This window comes from Bipolaris victoriae (assembly GCF_000527765.1).
Source record: "Bipolaris victoriae FI3 unplaced genomic scaffold scaffold_65, whole genome shotgun sequence".
Classification (NCBI taxonomy): domain Eukaryota; kingdom Fungi; phylum Ascomycota; class Dothideomycetes; order Pleosporales; family Pleosporaceae; genus Bipolaris; species Bipolaris victoriae.
The window spans coordinates 29899-43799 of record NW_014575327.1 but is presented as its reverse complement, the minus strand read 5'-3'; the positions used below and the strand labels follow the sequence as shown (position 1 = coordinate 43799).

The 13901-nt window shown below is 51.4% G+C and overlaps 6 protein-coding genes across 6 annotated transcripts; 3 read left to right on the top strand and 3 right to left on the bottom strand.

Annotated features, from left to right (window-relative positions):
* Positions 1–240: 240 nt before the first annotated feature.
* COCVIDRAFT_28255 (hypothetical protein) lies at positions 241–2637 on the top strand (the record flags this gene model as incomplete). The annotated part of the gene is made up of 1 exon (XM_014699195.1): positions 241–2637. The coding sequence occupies one exon, from the start codon at positions 241–243 to the stop codon at positions 2635–2637; it is 2397 nt and encodes a 798-aa protein (XP_014554681.1).
* A 191-nt stretch (positions 2638–2828) lies between these two features.
* On the bottom strand, positions 2829–3245 carry COCVIDRAFT_28254 (hypothetical protein; the record flags this gene model as incomplete). The annotated part of the gene is made up of 1 exon (XM_014699194.1): positions 2829–3245. The coding sequence occupies one exon, from the start codon at positions 3243–3245 to the stop codon at positions 2829–2831; it is 417 nt and encodes a 138-aa protein (XP_014554680.1).
* A 2474-nt stretch (positions 3246–5719) lies between these two features.
* COCVIDRAFT_17603 (hypothetical protein) lies at positions 5720–6364 on the bottom strand (the record flags this gene model as incomplete). The annotated part of the gene is made up of 1 exon (XM_014699177.1): positions 5720–6364. One exon carries the CDS (start codon positions 6362–6364, stop codon positions 5720–5722), a length of 645 nt encoding a protein of 214 aa, XP_014554663.1.
* Positions 6365–6966: 602 nt separating this feature from the next.
* COCVIDRAFT_104257 (hypothetical protein) lies at positions 6967–8554 on the top strand (the record flags this gene model as incomplete). Its single annotated transcript, XM_014699193.1, has 2 exons — positions 6967–8059; positions 8139–8554. 2 exons carry the CDS (start codon positions 6967–6969, stop codon positions 8552–8554), a joined length of 1509 nt encoding a protein of 502 aa, XP_014554679.1.
* A 517-nt stretch (positions 8555–9071) lies between these two features.
* On the bottom strand, positions 9072–10662 carry COCVIDRAFT_39426 (hypothetical protein; the record flags this gene model as incomplete). Its single annotated transcript, XM_014699192.1, has 3 exons — positions 9072–10031; positions 10099–10355; positions 10620–10662. 3 exons carry the CDS (start codon positions 10660–10662, stop codon positions 9072–9074), a joined length of 1260 nt encoding a protein of 419 aa, XP_014554678.1.
* A 674-nt stretch (positions 10663–11336) lies between these two features.
* COCVIDRAFT_17600 (hypothetical protein) lies at positions 11337–13816 on the top strand (the record flags this gene model as incomplete). The annotated part of the gene is made up of 4 exons (XM_014699176.1): positions 11337–11380; positions 11432–11987; positions 12049–13659; positions 13724–13816. The coding sequence occupies 4 exons, from the start codon at positions 11337–11339 to the stop codon at positions 13814–13816; spliced, it is 2304 nt and encodes a 767-aa protein (XP_014554662.1).
* Positions 13817–13901: the final 85 nt, after the last annotated feature.

The window sequence follows — 13901 nt, the reverse complement described above, 5'->3', positions numbered from 1 at the left end:
AATGTGCCCGCTTGGCCAATTCACATACTCTTGAGAGCAATTCCCTCTCTTCCAGCATTTTGAAAGCCAACTAAAGTCCGCTGATTCCGCCTCATTTAAGCCTCGCTTGGCTTTCTAGGCAGTGAGGTTGGCACTTTTGCGACCGCAAAGGCTTGCCGCCACAAAGCTTGTCTCCACGAAGCTTGTCTCCTCCAAGCATTGGCAACATATTCTCTCCAATTGAGCTCAAGCCTTTGTGCTATGGATCCCGGCCCAGCCCACAAGCGCAGACGGCCAGCCGTCGCTTGTACCGAATGTCGGAGGAGGAAGATCAGCTGTGATCTTGCCTCGCCTTGTGGGCAGTGTAGCAAGTCTCGCTCCGCCCTCAAGTGCATCTACAACAACGATCGCAACGGCAATACGAACCAGGGGGCTGACTGGACCAACCCGAAACCAAGCGAGCCGACGAAGACTTTGGAGGCTCACCTGGAGCAACCCACAACCCTTGCTCCCATGGCCCACTCGGGTCACTACATCTCCATTCACGGGTCAACAATGTTCGGGGAGAGCATGCTGAACCTGGACACTATCTCTCTCGATGCCGTGACGTCCTCTCACACGGAATCGAATGAAAACATCTTTGACGCCATCTTCGACTTTTCCAATCGCGGACTTGATCCAAAGCATATCACGATTCCACCTCTCTTGACCGGCACAAAATTTCCTTCGTTATCCTTGACCGATAGTCCGATGGAGATGCCGATGCAGCCACTGTTCCCACCATCCACAAGCTCAAGCTCCAGTATACTGGCGGAGCAGCTGTCAAATCTTGAACCTGATACAACGCAGCCGTACAACCTACATATACAACCCGAAGGGGTGCGGTCACTCCTACGCGGACTCGCCGACCGCACTCGGGACAGCCATTACCAGCTGCCACCAGGGTCTGAAAGCGTCCAATCACTCATGGGTACGCTTGCCAAGCTGGAGCGCACCGCAATTGAGGCAACTGAGAGCAAGATGACCTTCACTGCTTGGCCTCACAAGAATTTAGCCTTCCAGGCTAATCCAGTGTGGGACATGTTGCCGCCAAAAACACAGTGTGACACTCTCCTCGACGCATATTTCAAAAGCTTTGAGTCGGCCTTGCGCATTCTCCACGTTCCATCCTTCATGCAGAGATACGAGCAGTTCTGGGATCGTGCTCGATCACAACGGAATGATGCAGACGATACGTTTGTGTGTACTCTTTTTGTCGCCATTGCTATTGGGTCATGCGTGTCACTCGGACCGCATGTTCTCAATGACTCGGGGTGTGCTTTGCAGGAGCAGGCCGCGGGCTGGATCGCCTATTCAAGGGATTTTTTGTCACGCAAGATTGTCACGGGCACACATGAGAACTTCGAAATAGCCCAGCTCATGTGTCTGCTGACTCTGGCACGGCACACGCAGGCCCAGTCTGGGGACTCAGCTGGTTCCCGGTTCATGTTCAGTGACGATAATCCGGCCCGAGTAGGAATCCGGATGCGCCTCTTTCACGAGCCAGTAACAAAGGGAGCTCATGGATCAACAAAAGATGCAGAGATGCATCGCCGCCTGTGGGCCACGATGCTAGAACTGTCTTTGCAGTCGTGCCTGGCTGAAGGACTACCGGCCCCAATTGCTCCCGACGGCTATGACTGCGAGCCGCCATCAAACATCTTGGATGAAGACATTGAAGGAGGGGTTAACCAACAAGGCTTCACACCCACAACCATTCTGGGGCTTTTAGCAAAAACACAGCGGCTTCGGCTACGGATCCTACATTTAGCCAACATGCCAAGGACGCCAAAGACTTCGCATGAAGCGTACCGCATCGGAGCTGAGCTCAACGAGGCATGCAACGCCAATATGCAAGTGCTCAATGCAATGAAACCGCCGCAGCCCATAGAGTTCCAACGCAGACTGCTCGATATGTGCACCCGATCATTCGTGTTGGCTCTTCACACTTCGTTTTCCGAGCCGGATTTCACCGAGCCTGCATCCTATTACTCGCGCCGCATGCGGATGGAGATCTCCATGCTCCTCCTCTGCCCCCAAGCCAGTCAGGAGAGGCCTGATAACTCGAGCGTGCCGAACATGGCTGTCTCCGCACCATATGCCCCGGAAATAACAGGCCACAGCATGTCAGCTTTCTATGGCACATGTACTAATCAGGCTGCCACGGGCAGGCCAGCGAATACGACGACACCCCCCCTAGCCATGTCAGACGCATACATGTCGCTCCTGATCCACAGCAACAGCCATGGGCACTTTGTACGCATGCACCGGCAGATGCTAGCCTCGCTGTGCCTCGACCTCATCAGCGAGCTGGAGAAGAACGAGTTCCCCATTCTGAACCAGCCGTCTCTACACCAGATCCGCGGCGTGCTGCGGGTCGCCATGCAAGTGTTTGAGAGCCGCATGCGAAGCTCTTCCGGGGCAAATTCAGCCCGCGAGTTCGTCGTCTTTGCCGCCGCTGCAGCTCACATAGACGCGCTCTTGCTGGGCGGTGGGGCCACAGGGGACCCAGGCCAGGTAGGCAATGTACAAGCCTTGGATGTGGACGAAACGACTGCGAGAGCGGTACTGAGTGCATTGAATGTGTTTACCGAAGTGTTGCAAAGGACCAAAGTCTAACAGCTGTAAAGCATAGAATGTGTGTGTATGTATGTGTGTGCAAGGATATATATTAGACATGTGCATAGATAGGATGCGTGCTATTTATCCTTGTATATTACTAGATTTCTACAAAGAGCAACTTTAGATACATAGTAGTGGGTCAAAAATAAACATTGTATCAACTCGGCGGTCGGATTCGACTGTTGGAACTAGTTCCAATTCACAAGTATTGTTTCTTCCTGTTTGAGGCCTGTATACCTGATACTATCGCGCCATACCAATGCGCGTTTACCAGGATCCTTTGCTTCCTCACTCATGTCACTGAGTTGTGAGCCGTCTAGATACAGGCCGCCCTTGTTTTGCCATTTGGCAGTTGCCAGGGCGGCGTCTATCACGTCTTTGGCTGACTTTTCCGGGGTGCGCAGGGCACCGTTGGGGGATGGCCAGATGATAGCAATCAAGCGGGCTAATGTTGCAATGACGATGCCGTGCACAACGACGCGTACGAACCAGTTGCTATTGCGGACGATGCCCGTGGACATGGTGCCTGGATCGATGCCTACTGTGCTGATGCAGTTCAGGGCTGGATCTACAGCTAGGCGACGCTGGAGTTCTCCGCTAGGCATATGTAAGGATCTTTTTCCTTTTCGCACGGACGGGGTTTAGTGTGTACTGCGTGTGGTCAGTGCGTGCAACAGTTCAGCCAATGCAACACCCCACCAAAATGCGTGCCCACCAAAAAATGAAGCTTTTGACCACCACCAAAACGTTATTATCGCAAGGTTTTTTATTAGAGTACTAATATAATCGTATATTTGTTATATATCTATTAATATTTACTAGGCAACCGCATACTGCGGCCGCGGGTGGTGGTTTTGGTAGGAGGCTTGGCGGGTGGTGATGCATCACTACTACTACTTTCAACCTCTACAACACGACGCCGCTTTGTTATTTTTATATTCTAAGTTAATAAAACTTTTCGCTTAGTTTTATTTTGCCTATTGCGAGATTTTTATAAGGTTATAGTAGCGCGATCTCGTGCCTTTTTAGCGCGCGCAGTAGCTAGTTGTGCAGCCCTCGCAGCCCGCTCCTCCTGCCGCACTACTCTAGCCGTTTCTCGGTGCTCACGAGCAGCTTATACCATCTATTTTTTATATATAGCTGCGGCAGCTCGCTCCTCCCTCTACTGTTTTTTTAGAGTTTTTTTTCATGCTCTTGTTATTGTTCTGCTACCTTACAGGCTCTAGCCTCCCTTACTAACCGTAGGCTCTATATTATAGCCGTGCTATAATACTCTTCGTGCTGCTATAGATTAAGAAGCTTACGTTTAGATTTACGGCGTTTTCTAGTAGTAATATTGACGCGTAGTTCGTCGTTTTTATAGTATAAAAGCTCGTTCTAAGTCTGTAATAAATAGAGCGCCTATTTAAGCTGTTTAGCTACATTTTTTAATGTATCCAGCACCGCAGCAGTAAACATTCTTAACAGCTCCTACTAGGTATCTCTATAACCTGCCTCTCTAATTTCTGTATCTATACTAGCTCGTAGTAGTGATATTTCGAAGCGTTTTATTACGACGTCGGGCTCGCGCGGATAGATCCTACTAGCTTAAAAACTACTTAATATATTATTAGCTGTGAAAGTAGATGTATATACCGCCTAAAATATACGGAGGAAATCACTTTTCTGCATATTAAGTAATCCTTAATCGCTATAGAGTAGATTAGTAAGCTCGGTGCTATACGCGGTTGCTAGAGGTGAGTACACGCTAACGTTGAGTGGCTAAAGGCTCTGAGTAGCGTAAGGTGGAAATACTGCGAGTAGTATTCGATGGGTATAGCAGTACTCGATAAACGACGGCGTAAGGTGGCTGCTATGCCTATTAACGAGCAGTATTCTATAGTCGCGTTTTACTTTCTTCTTCGTGAGCCGATCGAATACCTGCTTAACCTAAGCTAGCGCGAGCTTATTGTTACTCTATCTAGATAGGCTGCTATAGCAAAAAATCTAGTATTTTTCAACCTCTAGGTCCCGTAGCCATTCATCGCGAAGACTATCTACTCCCTTAAAGATTATCGCAGGATCTACCAAGCTCCTATCAGCGCAGATATACCTAATAATCGTAATCTAATCTCTACTCCTATCTTAGAGTGCCTTACGCACTTTCTTTTAATCCTACATAGCCTTTAAAAAGATTCTTTTAGATAGTAAGATCTAGCTAAGTAAGAAGCCCTTCTTATCTATATTATAGATATTATATAGCGCAACGTCGTATTAATCGAGCTTAGTATAGAGGAGATTGAAATATAATTAGTAGTTATCTAGAGCTTTAGCTAGATAACAGTCGCGGTCGATACCGGTGGCTTTTCTAATGCATAGGTTATCGTGGTGACTGTAACGGCGCAGGCAAGACTACTCGGATCAGTATCGGCGGTAGCGTCACTCAGAGGCATATGGGAGTGCGTGGGACATCAAACGAGCCTTGATTCAAATAGACACCTATAGGCCTTGTACGAAAGGATATCNAAAATCTACCTAATAAGCTATTATAGAGGTTAGGTTTATATAGTCGTTTTTCCCANTAGGCCGAATCGTACCCTAGTTCGGATCCTGTTCGGATGTATGTAGGAACGGGTGCTGAGCCGTTACAGTGACGGTGTAAAAAATAAGTAACCTAGCTATCGGAGAGCTCCTATTCTATAATAACAGCCATATAATTTTTAACTATAGATTAAGAAGGTAGTAGCCCGCGTTTTGATAGTTTTTCTATATATTTTACTAGCTCTGATTCTTATAGTAGAGTGAGTAATTAGCGATTTTAGGTAGCTGCAGCCCTTAACTGTGTTTTGTTTTGGTGCCGGCGCGTTAATGTTATAACATTAACACTAAACTTTTTTACAGCTACGCGATATAAAAGTTAACCTTCTATATCTTACGAATTGATTGCCGCAATCGCTTTTGTAAGAGCTGTTATGGTGGTAGAGTTATCACGTGTTGAAAATGATGGGTGGATATTTTGATGGGGTAGATGGTGTTGCATTGGCTGAACTGTTGCACGCACTGACCACACGCAGTAAGGGGGAGCAGGGGCTGGGCTTACTTACACCATCATGGCCAGACACATCTTTGCAGCACCGTAGCGCCGGAAACCACTATGATACGTAGGATCTTCTTTGTTGCTGCTCCACGAGCCGGTTGCGAGGGGATCAGTGCTGCCATGGATGAAGGTTTTCAGCGCCTCGGACGGGTAATGGCGCGCAATCATGGGAATTGAGGGATCGTGAGTTGAGCTCCCGACAACGACTACTCTGCCGCAGGTCCGGTCCATGCTCTCCAGCAGCAGAAGCGTCAACAACCAGTGGCCGAGATAGTTTGAGGCAAAGGTCATGTCGAAGCCGCCATCGGCGGCGGGCGCCCACGTCTGCTTGTCGAACTCGAGAAGGCCGGCATTGAGGATCAAGGCGCGGATGGACGGGATCTCGCCGCTCGCTACACGGCGGTTGACAGACGCGGCGAAGGCGCGCACGCTGCTGAGGCGGGCTAAGTCTAGCGACAGGATCTGATGCGAGTGCTGCGAACTGGTGGGTTGTCGTAAGGCGGCCCGCAGCGCTTCATGGGGCCGAGACGTATCGCGAACCGTGTAGATGGCGTGATAGTGGCCTAAGTGGCGGCTGACATGAGCGGCGATGGCGCTCCCTAGGCCGCCACCAGCTCCAGTCACCACAATGGTGGCGTCTGGGGTCATGTTTGTAGAGGATGATGCAGCAGAAGGGCAGGGATGGAATAATGAAGCCATTCATCAGGCACGGTAGGCAGCTAATAGCCCTTCCTCTCTCTCCCCCACCGGCCAGCCCACCTCGTCAGCTTCAGGCCCACAATGTTTTATTCTCCGTCAACTCGGCGCCTGCGTCCGTCCGTTGCGGCGTCGACGGACCGTCCACATGCATATCAATATTCCGGTCTTACTAATCCCGCAAGCTTTCATGCAACACCATCGCCGTGGGCTTTGGCTATACGCCGCCCGCGTTGGCTCGGAGAATTGCGCGTTGCGAGCTGAGATCAATCCTACGAACCGTCCATGTTGCGCTATCGACACCAGTGCCATCTCCATTGTATGCCGGGGAATAGTCACCATGGAAGGAGCTGGCTGGCCTACGATATTGGCATCGTTGACCACCGTCACTACCACCTCCTGGGTTGGAGTTGATTTACACGCATTCCAAATATCCTACGACTTCTCCATACTCAGACTACACCTATTCACTGTCCATCATGGCCGCACCCGTCCCATCCGTGGCCCAGCTTCCGTCAAGCAACGTCGTCGGGCTGGGGGAGCGCCTTGGAAGTATGGACTTGCCCTGGCTCGTCGTGACCTCGGGCTTTGCCGTCATCCTGCTAAGCACCATCTTCAGCAAACGCAAAAGCAGCACCGGCCAAGATGATCCTGATGGCTGCGAGCCTGCGCCGCGCATGTGGCAGTGGGAGCCTTTCCTGGGGCTCGACACCGTTGTGAGCCAGGTGCGGGCCCTTCGGGGGGACTACTACCTGGACTGGCTGCGCAAGCTGCACGCCGGCCGGCCCAAGACCTTTTCACTGCGCTTCTTCGGCACCCGCTGGTTCTACACGACCGAGCCCGAGATCCTCAAGGCTGTCTACGCCACAAACTTCAAGGATTTTGGCGTCGAGCCCATCCGCCGCAACTCCAAGATTACTATGCCGTTTGCCGACAAGGGTATCAACACCACCGACGGCGAGGACTGGGCTTTCAGCCGTGTCCTGATAAAGCCCTTCTTCGAGAGGGACGTCTACCACAATACGGATCGCATCAAACCTTTTGCCGACCGCTTCCTTGACCTCTTCGCTAAGGATGGCGAGACGTTTGATGTCATGCCGCTGCTGCAACGCTGGTTCCTGGACATCAACACCGACTTCATCTTCGGCGAGTCGCTGCATTCACTCACTGATCCAGCTCGCGCCAAGTTTGCAATGAACATGGTGACGGCGCTTCAAGGCGCGCGCCTGCGGGCTCAGAGTCACCGCTTCCTGTGGGCCTTCAATTGGAACTGGTGGTTGGCGGCCGTCGAAGAAATCCACGATTTCGTCAACGGACATATCCGCGCCACCTTTGCCGAGATGGACGAGCGCGACCGCATGCGAAGCAAGGGAATGGAGCTTCCCCCGGAGCGGGCAGATCTCTTGTGGACCATGGCCGGCCGGATGCGCGGCGATGAGGAGGGTCTGCGCTCGCAGGTCTGTCTCATCATTGTGCCTACTAATGACACCACTTCCATGCTGATTAGCAACTGCATCTGGTATCTGGCGCGCTATCCGGAAGCCTGGGCTAAACTCCGTCAGGAGGTTTTGGCACTGGGCAAAGATGCCCCCCTGACCTTTGACGTCTTGCGCAACATGACCTATCTTAACGGAGTCATCAATGAGAGTAAGTCTCAGCACCCGTAGCCGCACTCATTACCTGCAAGTCAGCCTGAGCCGTCAAAGACTAACACCCAACACCACAGCCCACCGCCTCATTCCTAACAACGTCACCCAGGTGCGCGCCTGCCTATCAGACACCACGCTCCCAATTGGCGGCGGACTCAACGGACAGGCTCCGCTGCGCGTGCACAAGGGTGACATCGTTTCTGTGACCAAAACCGTCATGTACCGCGACCCGGATCACTGGGGCGCGGACGCTGAAGAGTTCCACCCGGAGCGCTTCGACGGCCTGCGCGGTACTTGGGGCTTCCTGCCGTACGGTGGCGGGCCCCGCCGCTGTCCGGCTCAGATGATGGTCCAGACTGAGGCCTGCTACATGCTCGCACGCATGGCGCGTGAATACTCGCGCCTCGAGGCCCGCGATCCCGAGCCCTACCGTGCTGTCATGCGGATTGGGCCTTCGAATCGAAACGGGGTCAAGATTGCTGTCTATAAATAAAGTATGGGAGAGGTGAGACACATGTGGACATTTTTCTTTTCCAAGAATGAATAGCGATGTACATGGTCAAGTATGTTTAGGTATATCGATTCTGAATGGATAAATTCATGGCTGCACTGCTACTTGACAACTTCATGTCATTGAACCGCGGGAACGCCATCGAAATCGATATTCGGGGTAAACATGAGATATCTGCCATTGATAAAGTAAGCTTTTTTCACGTGGGGTAACGAAGCTTGATGGGAATCGCAGACCGTTAAACTGCAAGCATTTCTGATGCAAAAAGCGCAAGGTTGAAGTGTCAGTGCTTACTTGCAGATGATGTTGCACGACTGATAATGTACAGATTACGCATAACTAACTCGATTTAAACTTATAATACAGTGATCCCAATGAGGAATTAGCCGTTTATCTGCCAGAAACTTACACCATCATTTGCCAATATAACACAACTCCACACGAGACTTCGAGCCCAGCCGTAGACGGCAATCTCATAGTGAGCGAAAGGATGCTAGGTTCATACATTGCCCAGGAGGCCTTGTGGTGTCCACCATTTGGCCGCGATTGCGATAAGACCGCCAACGACACACAGGGTACCACTGAGCATACAGACCTCGAAGAATCCTCCATAATTCTTGACCATAGCTCCGTTGACAGGGGGTCCGATGAGCCCTCCGATGCCTGCGATGGCCATTCCCATGCCCATATAAGTCCCAACATTTCGTGCGTCCTTTGGGCACGTGGAAAATGCAGCAGATCCCCCCGAGATGATGGTGCCTGAGGTGAAGCCGAAAAAGACTGCGTACACAATCAGGGCTGCGTTGGAGTCTGCCTCGTTCATCGTGTAGATGACAATGCCGGTAATGACGCCTCCAAAGCCGAACATGTTGATTTTGCCCCATTTGTCGGCGAGCACCCCAGGTATGATGCGACCAAAAGTGGACGCTGCGTTCAGAATGGAAAGCAAGTAGCCCGCGAACGTGGGGCTCATGCCTCGTGAGACGGCGTAGGTAGGCAGGTAGAAGAAGGGCGTGAACATGCCAAACAGCATAAAGAAGAGTGCGACAATCAAGACAATGAAGCGCCCTTCCTTGTACGCGGACACGAGCCAAAACTCCGTCTTGCGCGGAGGCAATCGAGGTTTGATGCCCACGGCGGCAAACAGTACGAACGGCATGATCATGAACCCAACGATTCGTACCGACCAGCCAAAGCCCAGCGAGCTTTGATTCAACATCTTAGACAGCGCGATTGGAATGACGACGCCGCCAATCGACGAGCCCGAAGCCACCAGACCAAGCGAGCCAGCCCGATTCTTCTCAAAATACTGCGATACAGCAGCAAAAGCCGGGATCTGCAAGAGTCCCATGACGATGCCCATGAGCACACCCTGTACCAGCATAATGGACCAGTAGCTCTTGCAAACGCTAAGCACCATCATGAAGACAACGTAAAGCACCGCCGCCGGCCGAATCATCTAAATCAAACGCACCATGTCAGTCCGCATTGCCTTTCCCAGAAACAAGCAAAAAAACCGGACTCACCTTCTCACCATACCGATCAAATAGCGGTCCACTCAGCATCCCAGCAAAGAACTGGAGAAAGATAGCCAAAGAACCGATCCACGAGATATCGGAGGCAGACCATCCCTTCAACTGATGCCGCAAGTAGTACTCTTCGAATGTGCCGAAGGAATTGGCGAAACCGAGGGTGCTGAAGAAGATGGCGCCGCCGCCGGCTGCTACGATCCAGGCGCGGCGGCCGCCCTCGGGTGCTGGGCCGAAGTCGTCGATGGTAGCGTCTGTGGCGTGAAGGCGTCGTTCGGTGTCGCGATGGGGGGAGTGCGATTCTTTGGGCGAAGGCGAGTGTAGTGGTTCTGCGGCCATTGTGTAGCTTGGGTGTTTGGTTATTTTTTTTTCGCTTGTGAAAGAGGTTGTAGAATAGGAAGATTCGGCAGTTTCAAAGGAGACTGCGAAGTGTTGCAGGTGATGGTGTAGGAAAGCTGGACTATTCAAACGCTGCAGGAACGACGAAAGGGGGGATGCGAGAGTGTGGTCTTGTGCACCAGTTCTTGGACTGCAGGTAGTTGAATAGAGAGTCACAGCCATTTTCGAGCAAAGGGACCTTCTCGTTTTAATATTCTCAGGAGATTTCATAGATGTTGCGTTTGATGTGACAGAGGCGGAGTTCGGTGTCGGGGACAGATCGGCTCAACCGAACACGCCCCGATCTGTCCCCGACTGGAAATTTGTAGAAGCGGCGTGGCAAGGCCGACAGCGTGATTCCAGTCATGTAGGGTAGCATTAGTAGCGGTGCTAAAGGGCAGGCCGTGTTGTACCCGAAACAATGATGCGTGATATAGTTATGGCAATCATTGATCAAAAAATCATATTCAAGATGGTTGAGTAGTTAGTTACGTATCGATACAATACAGTTAGTAGTAATAGAAATATTCACTTGTTCAGTATTTTAGTAAACTGCCTAGTCTACTTGATAACTCATAAATTATAAAACTACTGATATTCTCAAGAAGAGAGAAAAAGCATGTGACTAGTTCATGGCTTTTTATTAATAATCCGAGATGGTAACTACTACCACTCGAGCATTTCCGCCCCATCGAGCCGCTTGCACCAACATACAAGCTGCGCGCGACACAACTTCTACATGCAATCATCCCTCTCTGGCAATATCCAGAGATACCACCCATCCACACTCGCATGCTCGTCAGTCTCGCACAGAACGTGACGTGCATCATCTCTAGCTGTTCATCGCATCATCCGCCATGACCGATCGGGCGCCTGATGGACGAAGAAAGCGGCAGGCAACGTAGGCTCAATTTCTGCATTTATAAGAGTCCTTGCATTGACAGTATTATAGGTCGTGCTTGCTTTGCAGGAAACGGAAGATCCGGTGTAATCATGAGTCTCCATGCAGCAACTGTCTCCGCGCAAGGAATGACAACTGTGTCTATGAATCTCACAACCACCGCACGCCGTTCTCTCGCGCTTCCATTCCTCAGGCTCAAATGACGCCGGTTCCCAGGCATCGAGAGTCAGTCCCGCTGGGCAGTAGCGCATCCACCACGAGCGGGTTGTCTCTTCCGACCTATGCACCAAGTTCACTTGCTACCAGTTCTATAGCTGCATCAACACCTCCGAGTCAAACCTCGACGCTGGATGCCGAGTCACTGAGGCTGAAGCTCAGGATCCGAGATCTCGAAGATCAGCTGTCCAAACTGACCTCAAGGCTAGCCAATCCATCCCCCGAACCCCCGCACTCCAACATCCAAACCCTTAACTCAACCCTTAGCGGTACCTTTCATGTCCACTGCGAGGGTAGCTCTCTGGGCCAGCAACAGGCAATCGCCCGGGGGGTTAGCCACAAGACACGTTTATTTGGCCAAAGTCACTGGACTGTCAATGGTGTTCTCCTGGTAAGACTAGCACATGTCCTTGTTGTCATGAAAAAAAGAAAACACGGCTGACGAGCACAAGATTCGCGATGTCTTCGAGTCCATCGATGCACACGCATGCCCAGAGGCGACAAAGGCTTGGTCAGGGATTGAGCGATGCAAATCCCTTGCAAGGTTCATCAAATCGCAGCGGACCTTTTCATGGCTCCCTTCATCCACACCCGACTTGCCACGTAAAGAAATCTCGGATGCACTGGTAGATTGCTACTTTAGGTCGACCGAATCTATTCATCGCATTATCCACATCCCGTCGTTTCGCCGAGACTATGAGGCGGTCTGGATATCCAACATGGCAACTGCCGACAAGGCATTCATGGTTCAGCTGTCGCTCGTGCTCGCCATAGGCGCCGTGACGTATGATGAACGGTTTTCACTGCGCACCTCAGCTACTCGATGGGTTAGCGCCGCGCGAAGCTGGCTGTCGGAACCGAAATCCAAGTCGCAACTCGACATCCAAACCCTTCAGACCAGCCTTCTCTTACTAGTCGCTCAAGAAAGGCTAGGCGTAGTCGAAGATTCGACCTGGATCTCGGTTGGAGCACTACTTAGGAAAGCAATCTACATGGGATTACATCGGGATCCTGCCGTCCTGCCCCAGAGAACGAGATTCGCCGCTGAGATGCGTCGAAGGCTATGGAACACCATTTTGGAGATGGCCCTGGAATCGAGCTTGTCGTCTGGGGGTCCTCCTTTGATCTCTCTTGATGACTTTGACACGGCACCCCCAGGTAACTTTGATGACGAGCAGATATTGACTGACGATCCAGTATCACAGCCACCAGGCTCCTTCACACAAGTCTCCATCGCGATGGCATTCCGCGAAACGTTTCCGCAGCGCCTGGCCGTGGTGAAGTTCTTGAATGATCTCGCATCCCCCATTGCCTACGATAAGACACTTGAGCTTGACTCGAAGCTCCGCGACGCCTACAAGTCACTACGACGCAGCTTGTTGGCTTATAGTGGCTCAACCACAACCTCTGCACCTTCACCTTTTGAGATGCGCATGGCCGACTTCATCATGCATCGATACCTCTTGGCTCTCCACGCTCCCTATTTTGGTGCATCGTTCACCGAGACGCCCTACGCCTTTTCCCGCAAGGTGGTTGTGGAGTCGTCTTTGAAAATTTGGCGCGCGGCCTATCCAGTAACTTTCGATAACAGTCCAGTTGCTCCAGAGGCAAATGAATTGCAGCGTCTCATCACATGCTCGGCGGGCTTCTACCCAGCCGGCGCCATCCATGCCGCGTTTCTCATCGCCATAGACCTTCGGATGCAGTTAAAAGAAGATGACAGCCTTGAACTCACCCCACTGCGGCCCGACTTGCTGTCTGTCATTGACGAGTCCAAGCAATGGTGTCTGCAGACTGTCGAGGCCGGAGAGACCAGTGTCAAGGGCTACCTTCTCATGAGTGTCATTGCAGCCCAGATCAAGGGGCTCATGCTTGGGCTTAGTCAAGCTGAGACTACTGGGCAATTGATCGAGGCTGTGGAAGCAGTAGAAGAAAAGTGCATGCCAATCTTGACGGCTATGGCGTCAGAATTCCAGGTCTGCGGCCCCGGGTCCAGTGACGAAGCACTTGACCCGACAGACTTGGCCCAAAACAATCACTCTATGGAGAATTTTGCACACACGGTGAGTCAAAAACTTGCCATTTGAACAAAGCCTCATTTTTCTTTTAAACTAACCCCATCTTTAGGCCATGGACAATCTTTTCGATTTCACAAACACGGAACCGATGGGTTGGATATTGAATGACAATCCCAGCATAGGTACGCCGTCACTTTGGTGAGTATCTATTTCGTGCCTGTACACGATGAATACAAGCATCATCTCGTCATCTCTTTTAAACTTGAATTCAAAGTCCTCCTATCATA